The following is a 20,349-nucleotide window of genomic DNA, read 5'->3' on the forward strand; positions in this document are numbered from 1 at the left end:
TGGCTCACGCCTGTAATATCAACACTTTGGGAGGCCGAGGCGGGCGGATCACGAGGTTAGGGGTTTGAGACCAGCCTGGCAAACATGGTGAAACCCCGTCTCTACTAAAAATACAAAAATTAGCCGGGTGTGATGGCAGGCGCCTATAATCCCAGCTACTCGGGAGGCTGAGGCAGGAGAATCGCTTGAACCCGGGAGGCGGAGGTTGCAGCGAGCCTATACTACGCCATTGCACTCCAGCCTGGGCGACAGAACGACCAAAGAAAGAAAAAAATTAGCTGGATTTAGTGGCGGGAGCCTGTAATCCCAGCTACCCGGGAGGCTGAGGCAAGATAATCGCTTGAACCTGGGAGGCGGAGGTTGCAATGAGCCGAGATCGCGCCATTGCACTCCAGCCTAGGCGAAAAGAGCAAAACTCCGTCTCAAAAGTAAATAATAATAAAATAAAATAAAAAACCTGGAACGTCATCGATGTAAGTTGGGAACTCCTATAGCAAGATTCCATACATCCCATTTTTGGACGTTTTATTCCAAAGACACAAGCAAAAGGAAGAAAAAGACTGCCCTGAACCACTGCTAACGACAACTTGGTGACTGCACGATCATTGGACGACGGTTATATCCTCGCTATCCAATCGTCGGAAAGTCCGGAGAGAAACCTCTCTGGATTGGTTAGAGGAAACATCTCTCCAAACTCACTCAAGAAGGGGTTGGGCGAGGGGGTTCGGCCGGCAACGCCTCTGGCCAGTCAGAGACAGCATGAGGGCGGGCTTTGCCGCAGGAAGGTGGTGAATCTCGGCGGGTCAGACCCTCCTGCGGGAGGGTGGGCGTGGCCTCCAGTAGCGGTCTCCTGGCTCTCTGGGCCAGAGCGCGGGGTGGGCGGGGCCCACGGGCCTGGGCGGGGCGAGCGGTGTCAGCGGCTGAGCCGGATGCGGGCGGCACCGCGGCGGTCGCGGCCTTGGGGATGGGCGGAGCCCCAGCCGCTAGTGCTGGTGGCCGCCGCTGCTGCCCCAGCTGGATCCCGAGCTGCCACCTCTGTGTCCGCGCGTCGCTGCTTCCCAGGGCGGCGGTATGCTGGGGAAAGGAGTAGTCGGCGGTGGCGGTGGCACCAAGGCCCCCAAGCCCTCCTTCGTGTCGTACGTACGCCCTGAGGTGAGGGGGCGCCGCGCAGGCGGGGCGTGTGGCAGGGGCGGCCCGGGAGAGGGGCGCCGGGAGCCCCTTCCCTGCCGCGGGGAGCGCCGCGGAGCGCTTCCTGCCCTTGTGCCGGGCGATGGGGCAGCCAGGCGAGCTGAGGCCGCAGGGGCGCGCTGGGGCCTCCGCGCGGGCCGGAGTGGGGACCCTGGCTCAGGCAGGCAGGTGCCCGAGCGCAGGGCCCGGCCGCTGGAGGCTGGTGGAGGGGCCCGAGCCGAGAAGGGATTGCGGCCCGGAACGCCCCTGGGGATTCTGGAGAGGACCTGGGGTTGTGGGCACTGCTGGGAGGGGTAGGACCGGGGGTCGGAGCCCCTAACGGGGCCTGCTCGGAGCCCGCGTGGGTCCGTCCTGCCTCTGGACTTTTTCAGTGAGCCCGGGAGCCCGCCGGCCTCCGCTGCCGGCCTCTGAGTGCCTCGAGTGCCGCTGGCGGGATGCCTTGCACTTACGTCCGCCTCCCGTCAGCGCTGCGGGGAGAAACGGGGGTCGGCCTGGCCTCGGCCAGGCTCTGCCTCTCCCTTGGGAATTCTCCTCTGTCGCTTCTTTCTCCTCATCCCCTCACCATCATCCTTTCCACCCACTTCTTACTGTTCTGAATCTTCAGGTCAAGAAGTTTGTTCATTCATTCAGGAAATACTTCTTGAGCTCCTACTATGTGTCAGGCACTAAGTGCTTGTGATAGACATCAGTGAACAAGACAGAGATCTCTGCTCTCCTGTAACTTATTTGAGGGGGAGAGGAGAAACAGGGTGAATTATAGATATTTAAGTGAATTATACTGTGTAGTAGGAGGCGATAAATATCGTGGTAAAGGAAAGAAATCTTTTTCCTCCGCACAAAGGTGGCATTTGATCCGAGACTTGAAGACGTGAGGGGTCTGAGAGAAGAGTCGTCCAGGTAGAGAGAACAGCCTCCGGGAAGGTCGTGAGGTGGGAGTGTGTCTGAAGGGTTGGCGGAGCGTCAAGGAAGCCAGCATGGCAGAGGCCCATGGACAAGGGGGGACAGTCGTAGGAGAGGAGGTTAGAGAGATCAGAACTTGTAGGCCTTGCTCAGGGCATCTTGAGTAATAGTTCTTAATCCAAATGCCCAATGAGATGCCTTCTCATTTTGGATCTGTGAAGGTTTTTTTCTGCCCTTCTCTCCTGCAGAAGTGCAGAAGCACCGCCAAATTTGTTGCAGATGTCTTCCCACCTCTGTAATGCAGAAGTACGTGGGCTGTGGATGAGAGATCTGATCAGGGACTGCTTCTGTAAGACCACCTGGGGCCTGAGGCATTTGCATATGTATCTTTAAATTCAAGATATGTGTGTTTTCTCCAGGGTAGAGTGCTCTTAAAATGGGTATTTTAGTCCTAGTTGTAAAATACAAACCATTTCCTCTATTAGCACTTGACGTGGAGTCAGGGTCATCTTACAGTTTCAGCAGGCTTCCCTTGTAGTATCACATGTAGGTAATATGGTCAATTTCTCTCTGTGTCTTTTTAAAACATTTAAAATTTAAAAAATTTTTTGTGGGTATAGTAGGTGTATATATTTAATGGGATACATGAAATATTTGGGCTGGGCGTGGTGGCTGACTCCTGTAATCCCAGCACTTTGGATGGCTGAAGTGTGTGGATCACCTGAGGTCAGAAGTTGGAGACCAGCCTGGCCAACATGGTGAAACCCCGAAATTAGCCAGGCGTGGTGGTGCACACCTGTAATCCCAGCTACTCGGGAGGCTGAGGCAGGAGAATCGCTTGAACGCAGGAGGCGGAGGTTGCAGTGAGCCGAGATCACGCCACTGCACTACAGCTTGGGCGACAGAGCAAGACTCCATCTCAAAAAAAAAAAAAAAAAAAGAAATCTTTGGGTACGGGCATACAGTGCATGAATGGAGTATCCATCACTGCAAGCATTTATCCTTCCTTTGTGTTACACACTATCCAATTATACTCTTTATTATATAAAATACACAATAAATTATTGTTGACTGTAGTCACTCTGTTGTGCTGTCACTTACTAGATCTTATTCTAACTGTTTTTTTGTACCCGTTAAACATCCCCACTTTCCTTTCCCCTTCCTAGCTTTTGGTAACCATCGTTCTACTATCTCCGTGAGTTCAGTTGTTTTAATTTTTAGCTCCCACAAATAAGTGAGGACATGCAAAGTTTGTCTTTCTCTGCCTGAGGTAGTTCACTTAACATAATGACCTCCATTTCTATTCATTATTGCAAATGACAGGATCTTGTTATTTTTTATGGCTGAATAGTACTCCCTTGTGTATATGTACCACATTTTCTTCATCTATTCATTTGTTGATGATGGACTCTTTGGTTGCTTCCAAATCTTGGCTATGGTGAATAGTGTTGTAATAAACATGGGAGTGCAGATTTCTCTTCCATATACTGATTTCCTTTCTTTCTTTTTTCCTTCCTTTTTTAGAGACGGGATCTTGCTTGTTGCTTAGGTTGAAGTACAGTGGCATGCTCGCAGCTCACTGTAGCCTCCACCTCCTGTACTCAAGCGATTTTCCCAGGTAGCTGGGACTACAGGTGCATGCCAGAGCACCTGGCTAATTTTAAAATTTTTAGTAGAGGTAATGTCTTGCTGTCTTGCCCAGGCTGCTCTCAAACTCCTGGGCTCAAGCAATCCTTCTGCCTCAGCCTCCCAAAGTGCTGGGATTGTAGGCGTAAGCCACCGCGCCTGGCCCTGATTTCCTGTCTTTCGGGTGTATACCTAGCAGTGGGCTTGCCAGATCATATGGTAGCTGTATTTTTAGTTTTTGAGGAACCTCTGTACTGTTCTCCACAGTGATTGTATTGATTTACGTTCCTACCAACAGTGTATGAGGGTTCCCTTCTCTCCACATCCTTACCAGCTTTCGTTATTGTTTATCTTTTGGATATAAGCCATTTTAACTGGAATAAAATGATATCTCATAATTTTTTTTTTAACATTTAAAGATTTGTTAAAAATATGAAGCGCTTCATGAATTTGCATGTCATCCTTGCACAGGGACCATGCTAATCTTCTCTGTGTCCTTCCAGTTTTAGTATATGTGATGCCGAAGCGAGTACTCATTGTCATTTTGATTTGCTTTTCTCTGGTGATCAATGATGTTAAGCGTATTTTCATATACCTTTTTTTTTGCCATTTGTATATCTTCTTTTGAGAAATGTGTATTCAGATCTTTTGTCCATTTTTAAGTGGATTATTAGATTTTTTCCTATTGAGTTGTTTGAGCTTCTTACATATTCTTGTTATTAATCCCCTGTCAGATAGACAGTTTGTAAATATTTTCTGCCATTTAGTGAGTTATCTCTTCATTTTGTTGATAGTTTCCTTTGCTGTGCAGAAGCTTTTTAACTTGATGTGATCCCATTTGTTCATTTTTGCTTTGGTTGCCTATCCTTGTCAGGTATTCTTTGTGTCTTTTTTTGATAGAGCCCTGGTTGAAGTGCAACTGATCCTTAAACTTTTCTCTTCAGTGAAATTAAATTACAAGTGGAAAGTCTTCTGAAATGTGGCCAGAGTTCAAGAATGTTCAAATTCTTCATCCACCAAGTGCACATGTTGTAATTAGACATGTTTCCCTCTTTGCCCACAGTGCCTGATATATTTCCTTTGAGGGATAATTAGGGAAGGGGAGTGGTTCAGCTCCAAAATAAGCCTGAAGTGGTCACATTTTTCAGATCCTTATACTTGGCAGTTTTGTTTTCTTGCATTAAAATAATGCTGTGCATACACTATGTCTCTTTGTTGTAGTCTGACTCTAAACATGTTTTGTAACGGAGGATAAGGCTCTCTCCTAAATTGTGGATGGTTTTTTAAAAGATAAGGGTTAAGGGTAAGGCCGGGCGTGGTGGCTCACACCTGTAATCCCAGCACTTTGGGAGGCCCAGGTGGGTGGATCATGAGGCCAAGAGATCGAGATTATCCTGGCCAACATGGTGAAACCCCATCTCTACTAAAAATACAAAAATTAGCTGGGCGTGGTGGTGCGTGCCTGTAGTTAGTCCCAGCTACTCGGGAGGCTGAGGCAGGAGAATCGCTTGAACCGGGAGAATCGCTTGAACCAGAGGTTGCAGTGAGCCAAGATTGCACCACTGCATTTCAGCCTGGCGACAGAGTGAGACTCCATTTCAAAAAAAAAAAAAGATAAGAGTAGGAAGGGGTGAGAAGGCAATGTATTTTTAAGTATATAGATTTTGCCAGGTAATCGTATTATGGGAAATACAGGTGAGCAGCATCAAGGCATGGCTTATGTGCTTCTGAGAGCTCTGGGTCTGGTAACTTTCTCTTGGCTTACCCAGTGGGAGGAGTTCCTCAGGACACTTTTCTGAACTGTCCTCTCCTATTTCTACCCTGCTTTCCCTCATGTTGCCTTTCTCTGAACTGCCTTGGTGTATGTCATGCTGTTGCTTATTTCTTTTTTCTTTTCTTTTTTTTTTTTTTTGAGACAGCCTCGTTCTGTCACCCAGGCTGGAGTGTAGTGGCATGCTCTTGACTCACTGCAACCGCCGCTTTTCAGGTTCAGGCAATTCTCCTGCCTCAGCCTCCCGAGTAGCTGGGACTACAGGCGCACACCACCACGCGCGGCTAATTTTTGTACTTTTAGTAGAGATAGGGTTTCACCATATTGGCCAGGCTGATCTCGAATTCCTGACCTTGTGATACGCCCGCCTCAGCCTCCCAGAGTGCTGGGATTACAGGCGTGAGCCACCCCACCCAGCCAACTGTTGCTTATTTCTTTGTCTGGGTTTTGGTAGCTGGGAAATCTCAGTTTCTTAGACACCTGTTTGTTGGTGGATGACTGAGCTGCCAGAACAACCTTTACACCTTATGATGTAATGATACCTGTACCTGGTGATAAGCTTGTTCTTGGCTGATCAGATAGGTTCAGCAGTGGTGACCTTCAGTATGCCAGAGAATCTGTCAAGAGTCAGCACTTTGTGTTAGAAACAAAAGTGCTTAACTGGATAAAGTATTTTAAGATTATGCTTTTAAACATGGTGAGCTTATTTTTTTTTCCTTGTGATCAGAAAGGACTGGCATCGGACAGCATAAAGTGAGGACTGGTAGTTAACTCTGACTTTTAAAATTGGATTGCTGCCAGAGTAAAGTGGATTCTTCTATCCTTGATTATTCTAAATCAGTGAGTGTGACAGTTAAAACCTTAAACCATAATTTAGGACCTTTGATTATGTTTTGAAAACTCTGCTCAGAGGGTTACAAATTGGTAAAGCTAGTTAAGTGGGTAGCTGATGGCTCTGAAAGTTGAGATGAACAAGAGGGAGCGATCTGGGGCCATCTTGATGGTACCTGATGACTGATACCTGAAAACATCACAGCACCCCCACTCCAGCCCAGCTCCAGACACAGGGTACAAAGGATGTCGGTGCCTCTGGGGGACCTGCTGGGTGCTGAACTCTGCTCTAGGGAGGGATATGGTTATCGTTTGGGTACCAAATCCATCTTTCTTGTTAAATAAAACACCTGTTTGAATTATTTCAGAAGCCATAAGCATTCTTTATAGAAAATAAGGTACAGATAAGCAAAACATTTTTTAAAGAGAGATTATAAACATAAACAACTCGGAGTGTATTCTGTACACTTTAAGCAGATATATGTGTAGGTATATATATATATTTTTAATCAAATTGGGATTAATATTGTTGATCATATTTTGTAATCTGCCTTTTTCACCAAAAATGTGTATTGTAAACATCTTTCCATGTCAGTTGCTATCCCACAGTGTCATTTAAAATTAGACCTTTGAAACTGGCTAGGCAAAATTTAGCTTTCAGAGGGTGGCTGTACTTGTACCCATTTTGTGGGTATTCCAAATAGGGCTAAAATGTACTTTCTAAGAGTTTAGGTCAGTGTTTGGCCTGAATGAACTAATAATAGTTAATGGGCACTTATTTGTGGATTTTTAGCTTTGGAAGAGAATTTAAAGATAATATACTCTGCCTCCATTATACTTACCCTCCATTGTACAGATGTGGAAACTGAGGCCCTGTAAAGTTTAATATCTTGCCCACAGATACAGTGTTATTGCAGAACAGAGATAAAACTCTCTCCTAATAGCCAGCAGTGCCAGTACTAAACAAGGGTTGCAGGAGCTCAGGAAAGGTTTTATATAGATGTGGGAAGAAAAGAGAGATGAAGCTTGAGAAGAGTTAAAAAATATGTATATGGTGTTAATAGCTATTTTTTTATTTTTTCACTTATCCCTCAGGAAAAAATGCATTCTGTTGCCTAGTTCTTATTTAAGGCCATTTCTTTTGGTCAGGAGAAGTGAATATATGATCCTGTAGTCTTCCCAGAGATATGACTGTGGGTATATACAAAATAAAAATGAATAATTACTAGTATTTATTAGGTACTTCTGGGTTCCAGGAACTCGCATATCTCATTTTCCCCTTTCAGGAAGTTTCATGAAGGGAATATTATTATTACCCATCTTTTTTGTTTTTAGATATGGAAACTGAGGCTCAGAGAAGTTGAGTACCTTGTTTAAGGTCATGGAGCATGTGCCAGGATTTAAACTAGAGCAGTCTGACCTCGGGGCCCATTCTCTTATCCTTACATTTATGAACGTAAGGAATATTACTAGTGAAACATGCTTATATCATGATTAGCCTTTGCACACTAGAGTCATTCCTTAGTAGTGTTCTCTAGTAGTAATTTCTTTTTTGGCTTTTGCTAGATTGTCAACCAGGTAACTGCCGAGCAGATACAGGGATCTCTTGGTTGTTTTCGTCTCTAGAGCTGGTGTTTTCGAAAGATATAATTGATTTAGTTCAGCACATACTTACTCAGCACTTGCGGTATCCCAGATTTTTTATTTTATTTTATTTTTTTGAGACGGAGTTTTGCTCTTGTTGCCCAGGCTGGAGTGCAATGGTGCAATCTCGGCTCACCACAACCTCTGCCTCCTGGGTTCCAACGATTCTCCTGCCTCAGCCTCCTGAGTAGCTGGGATTAGAGGCGTGTGCCACCACGCCCTGCTGATTTTGTATTTTTAGTAGAGACAGGGTTTATCCATCTTGGTCAGGCTGGTCTCGAACTCCCGACCTCAGATGATCCACCTGCCTTGGCCTCCCAAAGTGCTGGGATTACAGGCGTGAGCCACTGCGCCCAGCTGTGGTATCGCAGATATTGTTGTAGGTATTGAGTGGGGATACATCAATTTACCGAACAGATGAAATTATTGGGATGATTTTTGTTGGACCACTAACTTTGATGTCTGGCAGATAGATGATAACAAGAAGAGATTGACTTGTCTTAAACAGATCTCCTGCCTTAGTCCTAGCAGGAAAAATAACTTCAAAAACAAAGTCTAAGGCCGGGCGCGGTGGCTCAAGCCTGTAATCCCAGCACTTTGGGAGGCCGAGACGGGCGGATCACGAGGTCAGGAGATCGAGACCATCCTGGCTAACACGGTGAAACCCCGTCTCTACTAAAATACAAAACTAGCCGGGCAAAGTGGCGGGCGCCTGTAGTCCCAGCTACTCGGGAGGCTGAGGCAGGAGAATGGCGTGAACCCGGGAGGCGGAGCTTGCAGTGAGCTGAGATCTGGCTACTGCACCCCAGCCCCGGCGACAGAGTGAGACTCTGCCTCAAAAAAAAAAGAAAAACAAAACAAAAAAAAAACAAAAAAAAAAAAAAAAAAAAAAACAAAGTCTAGATCCTTTGCCTTCTTTTTTTAAGAACTCATAACCTGGCCGGGAGTGGTGACTCATGCGTAATCCCATCACTTTGGGAGGCCCGAGGGGTGGATTCACTAAGTTCAGCAGTTTGAGACGAGCCTGGCCAATGATGTGAAAACCCCGTCTCTACAAAATACGAAATTAGGCCAGGCGTTCACACTCTGTAATCCCACTATCAAGTACAAAATCCTAACCCAGGAGGCGAGAGGGTGCAGTGAGCTGAGATCATGCCATTGCATTCCAGCCTGGGCTACAGAGCAAGACTGCATCTCAGGAAAAAAAAAAAAAAAAAAGAATTCATAACCTTTTCTCCATTCTCAACTAATTTTTTTAAATCTTCCAGAACTCACCCAGCTAATTTCTTAATTGCAGAATTTTCTCCTTGAACTTGGATGTCATTGGTAGGCTATCAGAAGACATTAAAAGTCCCTCCTGAAATGGTCACTTTCTTAGCTGTGGCTTTAGCCTGATGATCTGTCCAACGCTTCCGCTTTTTCTCTCCTGCCTGTGCTTCCTGCAGCATCTCCCTGAGTCTTATCCAACACCACACAACTTCTGCAGATGGAGCCTCAGAAAGCATCATGAGGCTCTGTCAAGCAGCGCTTCCTGCAGCCTGATCAAACAGCTGCCACATGGACAGCCACTGTCTAAGAGCAGATACTTCTGCACCCTACTTCCAGCTCGAACGTTAAAATCAGGGCTGCCATCAGAATTTCAGGCTGTGGGGACTCCATATTTAGAAGTTTAAAGTTCTGGATCTTTCTCTAAACATCCTCAACAGAATGTTGGATGTTCTTCCATATTAAACCACCCTATGTGATGGTATGCTTTAGAGAAAATTCCAGTGTCATAGGGGCTAAAAAACTTTCTATTGCTACAAAAAAATGTATACTTTCTTATGATAAAGACAATATAGTAAAGTGCAGAGTTTGGAAGTTAGAAAAATGAAAGTGCCAATGATGGTACCTTAACTAAAGCAATGATTCCATTTTTAAGTATGTCTGTGTTCGTGAGTATGCACCTCATATGGCTGCATTTCTTTTCTTTCTTTTTTTTTTTTGGAGACGGAGTCTCACTCTGTCACCCAGGCTGGAGTGTAATGGTGCAATCTTGGCTCACTGCAATGTCTACCTCCTGGGTTCAAGCGATTCTCCTGCCTCAGCCTCCTGAGTAGCTGGGACTACAGGCATGCACCACCACATCTGGCTAATTTTTGCATTTTTGGTAGAGATGGGGTTTCACCGTCTTAGTCAGGATGGTCTTGATCTCCTGACCTCGTGATCCGCCAACCTCAACTCCCAAAGTGCTAGGATTACAGGCGTGAGCTACTGCGCCCGGCCTATGGTTGCATTTGTAATTGTGTAAAAATTTATAGCTTACATGTGGTTGTCATGTGTGAAGATGTTATGCTTGATCCATATTGGTAGATTATATAGGTTAAGTTGTTTTTCCAGTAAATACCCACTCTCAGTTTCTCATCAAGTTGTGCTTGTGACTTCTGATATGTTTTTTTTTTTTTTTCTTTGAGATGACAAAGAGGGCAGTGGGTTTGCAGCCATTGATAAGAGAACATGCAGGTTCTGAAAAGGGCTCAAGCTGAGATCTTGGCTTTGTTAGGATGATGCCCATAGTTGCCACCTGTGGGGGCCTACATGAGGTTTATAAAAAAGCAGCAGTAGACATCCCTGGTAGATGGAGTTTTGATGAACTACAAATTCAGCAACATTGATAAGCCAAAGTTGTCTCAGCCTAGCACCCTGAGTTTATTCTCACTGAATCAAGTTTATGATGGATGAGTACTATGTAAAAATGTCTTGTAAGCTTTCAAAATGAATCATTTGAAGTAAACCTCTTGAGATTGGGAGGCAGGATTGAACTGAAATAATTCTTTTAACCTCTAATCCCCTGTTGGCTTTAGGAGGAAGAATAGGGGAGGTGGATATAGAGAGGGATTCTGGGAGGGAGTACAGTGCTGGGAGAGATGGAAAGGCACCAGGGCCTCACCCTTTCTTTATTCTCCTTTGCTTAGCTCCTGTATGGCAACTCTAAGGAAAGCAAGAGCTTGTCAGTAGCTCTTCATACTAGCTGTAATGCCAGTTCCTTTAAGCTTCATTATGTTTCTACCTCGAAAATGGGAATAATGATATATCCATGTTATATAATAGACATATATGAACATTTATTAATATCAAATGCCATTATGCATGTAAAGCCCTTAGCACAGGATACTTAGCATGTAGTTAACCTTCAAGAGATGTGGGCCGTTATTGTTGTTACTCAGAAGTTTCATCAGAGCCACTTGGATGGTTTCAGAAAGTTCTTAATCATTAATCTTAAGAGTGCATAAATCTCTCCCAGCTAAGGTATTAATAAAAGGGGAGTATTTTGTTGTGATTGTTGCCATGTTGTCATGCCAGGAATGACAGGAAAGTTCACTGTGTGGTAATTCTTTCTTAGAAAATTTTTCACTATCTCTCAAAGTTTCTTTTCCTTGTTCCTTTATACATTTGCAAAAGATTTGGTTATATTTAAAATTCCAACCTAATAAGAAGACTTAGTTGTTGACTTTTTTCATTATTAACATTTGGCCTTTGACATTTTGCTAGTTTCATTGTGTGGAGTTATTTTTCTTCCCTCTTCCCTAATTTTTTTTTTTTTTTTTAGACGGAGTCTTGCTCTGTCGCCTGGGCTGGAGTGCGATGGCGCGATCTTGGCTCACTGCGACCTCCACCTCCTGGGTTCAAGTGATTCTCCTGCCTTAGCCTCCCGAGTAGCTGGGGTTACAGGCTCGTGCCACCATGCCCAGCTAATTTTTGTATTTTTAGTAGAGATGGGGTTTCACCATGTTGGTCAGACTGGTCTCGAACTTCTGACCTTGTGATTCACCTGCCTTGGCCTCCCAAAGTGCAGGGATTACAGGCGTGAGCCGCTGTACCCAGCCCCTCTTTCCTAACTTCTAATGGTCTCTCTTCAAAGGTTCGATTTTGTCCATTTATCACATCTCTTTAGTGGTTCATTTAAGATATGAGTAAATCTGGCCGGGCGCGGTGGCTCACGCCTGTAATCCCAGCACTTTGGGAGGCCGAGGCGGGTGGATCTCGAGGTCAGGAGATCAAGACCATCCTGGCTAACACAGTGAAACCCCGTCTCTACTAAAGAATACATAAAATTAGCCGGGCGTAGGGGCAAGCGCCTATAGTCCCAGCTACTCAGGAGGCTGAGGCAGGAGAATGGCGTGAACCCCGGAGGCGGAGGTTGCAGTGAGCCAAGATTGTGCCACTGTACTGCAGCCTGGGCAACAGAGCAAGACTCTGTCTCAAAAAAAAAAAAAAGATACGAGTAAATCAAGTCAAGTAAAATCATAACTAGCATAAATAAAATCAAATTGTCTCTGAAACTAATACTCTTATGCATTTCAAAGGCAGTTGTAAAACCATGCTGTTTTGATTTCACATTTAAATGCTTTTCCTAAAATAATAGCCATTGCTTTTCCCTCTCATGCCCTGTCCTTCATTTCCTGTAGACTTGGCTGGTGCACAGGCTTTCAGAGGTGGCATGTGAAACCTCAGTTGTTTTGGGAAGGGAGGGATTTTAGCTGTAAGATAGGGCTTATGTATGAGTGGGGGCAAGGGAAGCCCTGGCCACAATGATGAAATGTGTTGAAGATGACCTTCATCTTGTGACAGATTGCCAGCTTCTGTTTCAGACGATGTTTTTTGTTTTTGTTTTTGTTTGCTTTTGCTGAGAGTTTTGTTTTTGGTTTTTGTTTATTTTTTTGAGATGGAGTCTGCTCTGTCATCCAGGCTGGAGTGCTGTGGCACAGTCTCCACCTCCCAGTTGCAAGCGATTTTTGTGGTGTCTCAGCCTCCTGAGTAGCTAGGGTTACAGGCGTGCACCACCATGCCCGGCTAATTTTTGTATTGTTAGTGGAGACAGGGTTTCGCCATGTTGGCCAGACTGGTCTCAAACTCCTGATCCACCTACCTTGGCCTCCCAAAGTGCTGGGATTACAGGCATGAGCCACTGCGCCTGGCCTTTGCTGAGAGTATTGAAGTACTTGAAAATACTTGAAGTGAATGAGCCCTGTTTTTCAAATAAAAAAATCTGTGTTCCTCCAAACATAAAATTGAATCTCTTGAGATTAACTTCCCAGTGTGTCCCTGTACTTGGGAGTAGTAATGATTCTCTTTCACTCTTGGTCTCCCCATGAATATTTGCCTCCTGTCTATGCAAACCACTGGGAATAGCACTTTCCCTAGCGGGTCAGTCAGTCTGTAGTATTGGGTATCTTGTTAGTTAAAGAGAGGAATCTGGGACCCAGATCCCAGGGATGAGTTGTTTGGCATCAGCAGGTATGCTGTTTTATCTCTGAGGGACTCCTGGGCTGGCCTCAGTGTTTATACTTTGTGCCTTCTCCTTTGATGCCTCAGTGTATTCTCTTGGCCCCTCTTTTTCTCACTCTTTACCTACCTACTTACCTGTCATCTGTCTGCAGCCCCCAACTTGCCTAGTTTAGCTTCAAGTTCACTTACCCTACAAATCTCTCTCTCTCTCTCTTTTTTTTTTTTTGAGATGGAGTCTTGCTCTGTTACCCAGGCTGCAGTGCAGTGGTGAGATCTCAGCTCACTCCATCCTCCACCTCCCAGGCTCAAGCGATTCTCCTGCCTCAGCCTCTTGAGTAGCTGGGACTACAGGCGCACGCCACCACACCTGGCTAATTTTTGTATTTTTAGTAGAAACGGGGTTTCACCATGTTAGCCAAGCTAATCTTGAACTTCTGACCTCAGGTGATCTGCCCGTCTCGGCCTCGCAAAGTGCTGGGATTACAGGTGTGAGCCACTGTGCCTGGCCCCTACAGATTTCTTTATGCAGCTTTACGTTCCGGAGAAGAGAAGTGGCTGCTTTTTCCCTTTTTGTTTTAATGGTCACTTTCTCCTACCTGCTGAATAAAGATGATCCATGCTAAAAGGGTGACAGGAAGAACCTGGTGTACCTATAAGTAGTGCCCGAGGAGTGCAATAAGTATGGCAGATGCAATCTGGGTGGCAGACAGAGAAGGGATACGGGAGCTCTGGGGTACATGAGAGAGGCCCTCAGTGTGGTGTGGTGTGGTGTGGCTGTCCTGTCTGGTCCTGTTACAGAGGAGCAGCTAAGGAATAAACCAACCGCAGTAGGAGTTTGAGGATGGGAACAAGGTGCATTGTGGAAGAGACTTTGATTTTGGAAAGTTCTGATCTAGGCTTAGCCACTTGATGGTGACCTTAGACATGTAACTTTGCCTATCTGAGACTTCCTTTTCTTATCTGTAACATGTATAGGTGTCTTCCCTGCAGGCTTATTTTGAGGATGAGAAGAAATAAACCATATAAACCCAGCTAAGGACCTGACACATGGCAGATACTCAACAATGGCTAGATGCTCTTATTATTAATAACTTGAACTGGAAGATTTGTAATTTAAGCAACATTTTTATGTAGCTGCCATTTGCTAAGCACTATTAAAATTAGGAATGCAGAGAAACAGTCTGTGCACTCAGGAGCTTCACGTTCTGTTGGGGAGATGGCTGGTCACCAGGGTTCTCTGCACAGAAGTTGGAGCTGCCTACTTACAAGGGAGGCATGCCCAGGTGCTCTGGGGGCACAGAGCAAGACCCACTGCAGAACCTGAGGCAGCATCCACTCTTGTGGAAAAGCTGTGTAGGTCTTGGAAAGGTTGACATTAAAGCGAGATTTGGTGTGCGGAGGAGGGGGATAATGTAGCAGGCAGGCAAGAGGGGTGTGAAAAGCTCGTAGCTGTGTTGGGACTGGGTGGCATCTTTCCCCATCCCTTATATAAGGTATGTGCACACGTGTGTGACAGTGAGAGAGAAGTCTTGAGGAATAGAATCCAAGGGGTGCTGCTAGGACCTGCAGGAGTATCTCCAAGATTCTATGAGAATTCCTTCTTTCTGTGACATGCTGCTGTACCATAGATCAGTCTGGCCCTTAATGAGCCTGTGGGCACCTCTCATCTGTCTCTGGTTCCTCTTGCCTTCTTCCTGCTCCAAGCCTTTTAACTCTCAGCTCTTCCCCTAACTTAATGTTTCTAGAGCAGTTTTGGAGGTGGTGGTAGTAGGGGAGGCACAGATGGCAATGCCATGTGTCTTTGCAGCTGCTGTCAGTCACATCCGTTAGCTTAAATCATAAAGCAGTGACAGCTCCATAACTGCCACCTGACACCTTTTTTCTGGCACTTGTGCATATCCCAGCACAACAATCTTTACTGTCAGTATAATGTGGTAGTTAAGAGCATGGCGGCGGGCACGCCTGTAATCCCAGCACTCTGGGAGGCCAAGGCGGGCGGATCACAAGGTCAGGAGATCGAGACCATCCTGGCTAACACAGTGAAACCCCGTGTCTACTAAAAAATACAAGAAATTAGCCGGGCATAGTGGTGGGTGCCTGTAGTCCCAGCTACTCGGGAGGCTGAGGCAGGAGAATGGTGTGAACCCGGGAGGCGGAGCTTGCAGTGAGCAGAGATAGTGCCACTGCACTCCAGCACTCCAGCCTGGGTGACAGAGCAAGACTCCGTCTCAAAAAAAAAAAAAAAAAAAAAAAAGCATGGCTTTAGTGTCACACAGAGCTTTTCTACTTGCTAATGGTGAATTTGGGCCGGGTGTTTAACTTCTCTGAGTCTCAGTTTTCTGATCTGTGAAATGGGAATAAAATAAAAGTATCTGGCCCATAAGGTTGCTGTTAGTCTTAAGTGATGCAATCTATGGAAAGCTGTTTACACAGTACCTGGCATATAGTGAATATTTATTAAATGTTATTTAGTTGCTATTATTCCTCACCACCCCAGAAGCTGCAGCTGTGTGTGTGTGTGTGTGTGTGTGTGTGTGTTTTCGCTTTCATGTGTGTGTTCTTTGGGCCACCAGTGCAGGTCCTGATTGTGGCAAGACTTGACCTCATTTCCTTCCAGCATTGTTCTTCCCCAGCACTCTTAAGTGTGTGTCTGGAGCCAGGCATGCTGTCCCTCTTATAGGACTGTGCCGTACCCACCATGGGTACCTTTACAGTCTACCTAGAGGGCCTCCCTTCCTGCACAGTTTTCTTTTTCAGTGAGTTGTTTCATGGATTTCCTTTCTGTCCTGTAACAGTATCTTCGTCTGTCTCAAGGGCTTCTAGGAGGACTTGGGGTTTGGGCAGTATGTGAAGTCCAGAGCTTAATGCCTGCGGTTCAGCTTGGCTTCCCTCTCCTTTCAAGTGAGCCTTCCCAGCTTCTGCCAACAGCACCCTTCTTTCCCTAGTCACTCATACGCCAAACCAGTCACAGCCCCCACTGTGCCCTTTGGGGGGCCCTCTGTGGTGATCTGTCTGTATTTCCATGGCCACCTTCTGTCTAGCATTTCCTGGTGCCTGCAACCACCTACCACAAGAGCTTGACTGGCCGCTCCACTTCCCACTGCTCCCCGTCTGCACCACCCCTAGATGCCCACACACCACAGCCAGCCTTCTGCTGAATGCGGCCTTCATGGTGTCATCTTCCCATTTAAGAGCCCTCCATGCTCCTTGCCCCTTCCACTGATCCAAATCCTAACCGGCTTTCAAGGCGCAGCCAAGATCCTGTCTGCTTCTGGTTCTGTTGAAGGAGCGTTAGCTTGGATTTGGGAGGCCCCTGGCTCTAGCCATTTCTTTTCTGTGTGACCTTTTGCTTCCTGAGGCAGGTCCTTATCCCATCAAGCTTGCCGACCCTCTCTGGGAATGGTTCACAGATAATAAGAGAACCAAACCAGTTAGCTGTTTGGTGAGATCAGGTCTGTGGGGTCTGAGGCTTATATTGGTGTTTGGGTCTTAACATTTATTTTCTAACGTTAGATTTATTTATTTATTTATTAGGGAGAGTTTAATGAGGTGTTGGGCTTGTTTAAAGGCCTAGCAAATGCCTGGTGAGAGTGATCCTTGCTAAGAATCATAAATGAGTAATGCTTTCACTGTGCTTCAAGAAATGATGAGCTGTCAAAACAGAGTGAAGAATTTAGTTTGCATCTTAATGAGCAGATACTCTCTTCCTTAAAACAAAACAAAACAAAACCCCTGAGGTCAGGAAAAAATCTGTGTCTAAATGTGAAGAAAATGATTTAGAATGGCCAAATGAATAAGTATTGCTTAGCTGTTGGGGGTAATGAATTGTCCAAGGTCATTGCTTGTTCCCCTGCCCTGGAGACTTGTTACAACTGAAAGGACATTTGTAGGTATTACTTTGTAATAGGAAAAAAGTTGAAGATTTGTGGTTGCCTAGGGTTAGGGGTACAATGTAAACAGAGGGATTAAGTGGGGAATAACAGGTCAGCTTTGGTATGAGGTGCTTTGCCTTAGAATATTCCTTTCGGGATGATGAAAATGAGCTAAAATTGATTGTGGTGATGATTGTACAACTCTGAATATACTGAATACCATTTCAATACTTTATATTGTTAAACATTATATTAAATACTTTGGTGAATTATATGGTTGGTAAATTACATCTTTTTTTTTTTTTTTTTAAAGAGACAATGTTTCCCTCTGTCACCCAGGCTGGAGTGCAGTAACATGATCATAGCTCACTGCAACCTTCAACTCCTGGGCTCAAGGGATCCTCCCACCTCAGCCTCCTGAGTAGCTGAGTCTACAGGCACATGTCATTGTCCCTAAGTTTTTTTTTTTTTTGGTAGGGACAGGGTTTCACTATGTTGCCCAGGCTAGTCTCAAACTCATGGCCTCGAGCAATCCCCACTCCTCCACCACCTCACCCTCCCAAAGTACTGGGATTGCAGGCAAGGTGTAAATCGCCATGTTCAGCCAATTATACCTTTTTTTTCCTTTCTTTTTTTGGAGACAAGATCTTGCTCCGTTGCCCAGACTGTAATGCAGTGGTGTGATCTCAGCTCACTCCAGCCTCAACCTCCTGGACTGAAGCAACCTTCCTACCTTAGCCCTCCAAGTAGCTGGAACTACAGGTACACACACCACACCCAGGTAGTTTTGTTCATTTTTTGTAGAAACAAGGTCTCACGATGTTACCCAGGCTGATCTCGAACTCCTGGGCTCAAGAGATCCTCCTGCCCTCGGCCTCCCAAAATGTTGGGATTACAGACGTTAGCCACTGTGTCTGACCTCAATTATATCTTAATAACTTTTTTTTTTTTTGAGACAGTCTTACCTTGTCGCCCAGGCTGGAGTGCAATGGCGTGATCTCAGCTAACTGCAATCTCCACCTCCTGGGTTCAAGCAATTCTCCTGCCTCAGCCTCCCCAGTAGCTGGGATTACAAGCGTGTGCCACCATGCCTGGCTAATTTTTTTGTATTTTTAGTAGAGACGGGGTTTCACCATATTGGCCAGGCTGGTCTCGAACTCCAGACCTCAGGTGATCTTCCCGCCTTGGCCTCCCAAAATGCTGGGATTACAGGAATGAGCCACCATGCCCGTCCTTAATAAAACTTTTACAAAGACAGAGTTTAAAGTTCAAAAGTACTAAGCCTGGTGTCAGAACTGATCCTGAGTTCTGACTTTACCATCTATTTAGTTCTGTGAACCTGGGTTTATTATTTAAACCCTTAGTACTTCATTGGCTGTATCTGTAAAGTGGGGATGAAAATACCATACAGATTGTTGTCAAGATAAGTGACACAGGACATTGAAAGTGAACATAGTAAGCTCCAATGACATATTTTTATGTATTTAATTTAGGCATATATCATTGTGGATAATAGATGCTTAGTCTGAAATGCTTTGTGGAGTTTCCAAGTAGCCCTCTGAAATGAATACAGGTTGAATATTTCTCATCTGAAAATCCAAAATCCCTTCCTTTTGAGTGTCATGTTTGGATTAAGAATATTCAACCTGTATGTTTTAGGGCTGAGAACTGATTTGCATAACGCGTAAACAGCAGAATGCTGAAAGACCAGGTACCTATTTGGGTTTGTGTATGTGGTTTGTTACCTTGAGACCAGACGTTGTGAGTTAGCCTCTTACTGCATGTCTGCCTTCCTGGCTTCAGATGCTGTTCTCTTGGTTTGTTGTCAGAGTAATTGTTGCTTGTAACTGCCAAAAGTACATAGCTAGTGGAATAGAGCTGTGGTCAGCAGCAAAGCTACCTCCTGTCATGCTTTCAGAAGCATGGGGAATGAGCCTGCTAGTCAGGCCTGCTTGGAGGGAGCCAAGCCCTCTGGCCAGGAGTGGGGTACCAGCAGCCCTGGGAATCAGCTTCAGGAAACAAATCCTGTTTTGGTTTTTAGCTTCCTACAGCTGGATAGTGGATGGATCCATTCAGCCTTTAGGCTGTATTCTCAGTGAGAAGGCTCCAAATTAAGTCTGACCTTGACTATGCGCCTACTCTTATTAGTGAGACCAGAATGTATTTCCGGAAGCCAGCTAAGGGAAGAATGTGACAATAGTTCAGTGATACTTGGCACTAATACACTTAGGTAGGAATTTTTAATAGAGCAATTTCTTTAATTTCACAAGAGCTGTGCGTAGGATTGAGGAATATTATCAGGATCAAGAATTATTATCTCTTTATATGTTTTTATGTGTCCGTTCTTTCAGGAAACTTACTGACAATTTACTGTCTGTAATTTACTGTCTGTCAGGAATTATATGCTAGGAGTTGAGGCTAAAAATCCGTAAAGGTACAGCCTCAGCCCTCAGTTTGTATCATTGGTTGGCAAGACAGACAAGGTCAGAGACTCTTGCAGTTCAGTGTGAAAAGTGCTATGCTTGGCTGGATGTGGTGGCTCACGCCTGTACTCCCAGCACTTTGGGAGGCCGAGGAGGGCAGATTACTGGAGGGGAGGAGTTTGAGACCAGTCTAGCCAACATGGTGAAACCCTGTCTCTACTAAAAAAAAAAAAGAAAAAAAAAATTAACCAGATGTGATGGTGGGCACCTGTAATCCCAGCTACTAAGGAGGCTCAGGAATGAGAATCTCTTGAACCTGGGAGGCAGAAGTTGCAGTGAGCCGAGATCATGCCACCGAACTCCTTCATGGGTGACAGAGGGAGACTCTGTCTTAAAAAAAAAAAAAAAAAAATATGGATAAGTGCTGTTCTGGAGGCATATACAGAGTGTGGTTTGGGTATCTAGCAAAGGGGCACCTCAGTGTTCTGATGGAGAGAGTTTTGACCACAGAAAGCCTCACAGAACCTGAACTATGTGGACAGTGGATTGGACAGTGAGTTGGATGGACAGGAGTGGAGACAGTGGGTTGGGTGGTCCCAGTGGTTGCAGTAGGTGCCAGTTGGAGGCAGTGTGACTGGCAGTCGGGAGCATGCAAGCTAGGAAATGATGGTGGCTCAAAGTCAGAGTGACCACAGGGATAGATAGACATGGGTGATTTGGAGCTATTAAGAAAGCAGAGCACAGGGTGTGAGAGGTAGGGAGTAGGTAAGAGTGACTCCCAGGTTTCTGGTGTGGCCAGCTGGGTGGCTAGTCCTGAACCAGAGCT

General features: G+C 45.5%; 1 protein-coding gene across 1 annotated transcript in view; it reads left to right on the forward strand.

The window, feature by feature from the left end:
* The first annotated feature begins 886 nt into the window (after positions 1 to 886).
* The window catches only part of MTMR12 (myotubularin related protein 12), an 86,775-nt gene continuing 67,312 nt past the window's right edge, over positions 887 to 20,349 (forward strand). Inside the window, exon 1 of the mRNA XM_017889464.1 lies at positions 887 to 1,152. Coding sequence (XP_017744953.1) covers positions 1,072 to 1,152 — 81 coding nt within the window. The 5' untranslated portion in view covers positions 887 to 1,071. The remainder of the gene's footprint in view (positions 1,153 to 20,349) is intronic.

This window comes from Rhinopithecus bieti, unplaced genomic scaffold (genome assembly GCF_001698545.2).
Source record: "Rhinopithecus bieti isolate Rb0 unplaced genomic scaffold, ASM169854v2 scaffold_17882, whole genome shotgun sequence".
Taxonomy (NCBI): domain Eukaryota; kingdom Metazoa; phylum Chordata; class Mammalia; order Primates; family Cercopithecidae; genus Rhinopithecus; species Rhinopithecus bieti.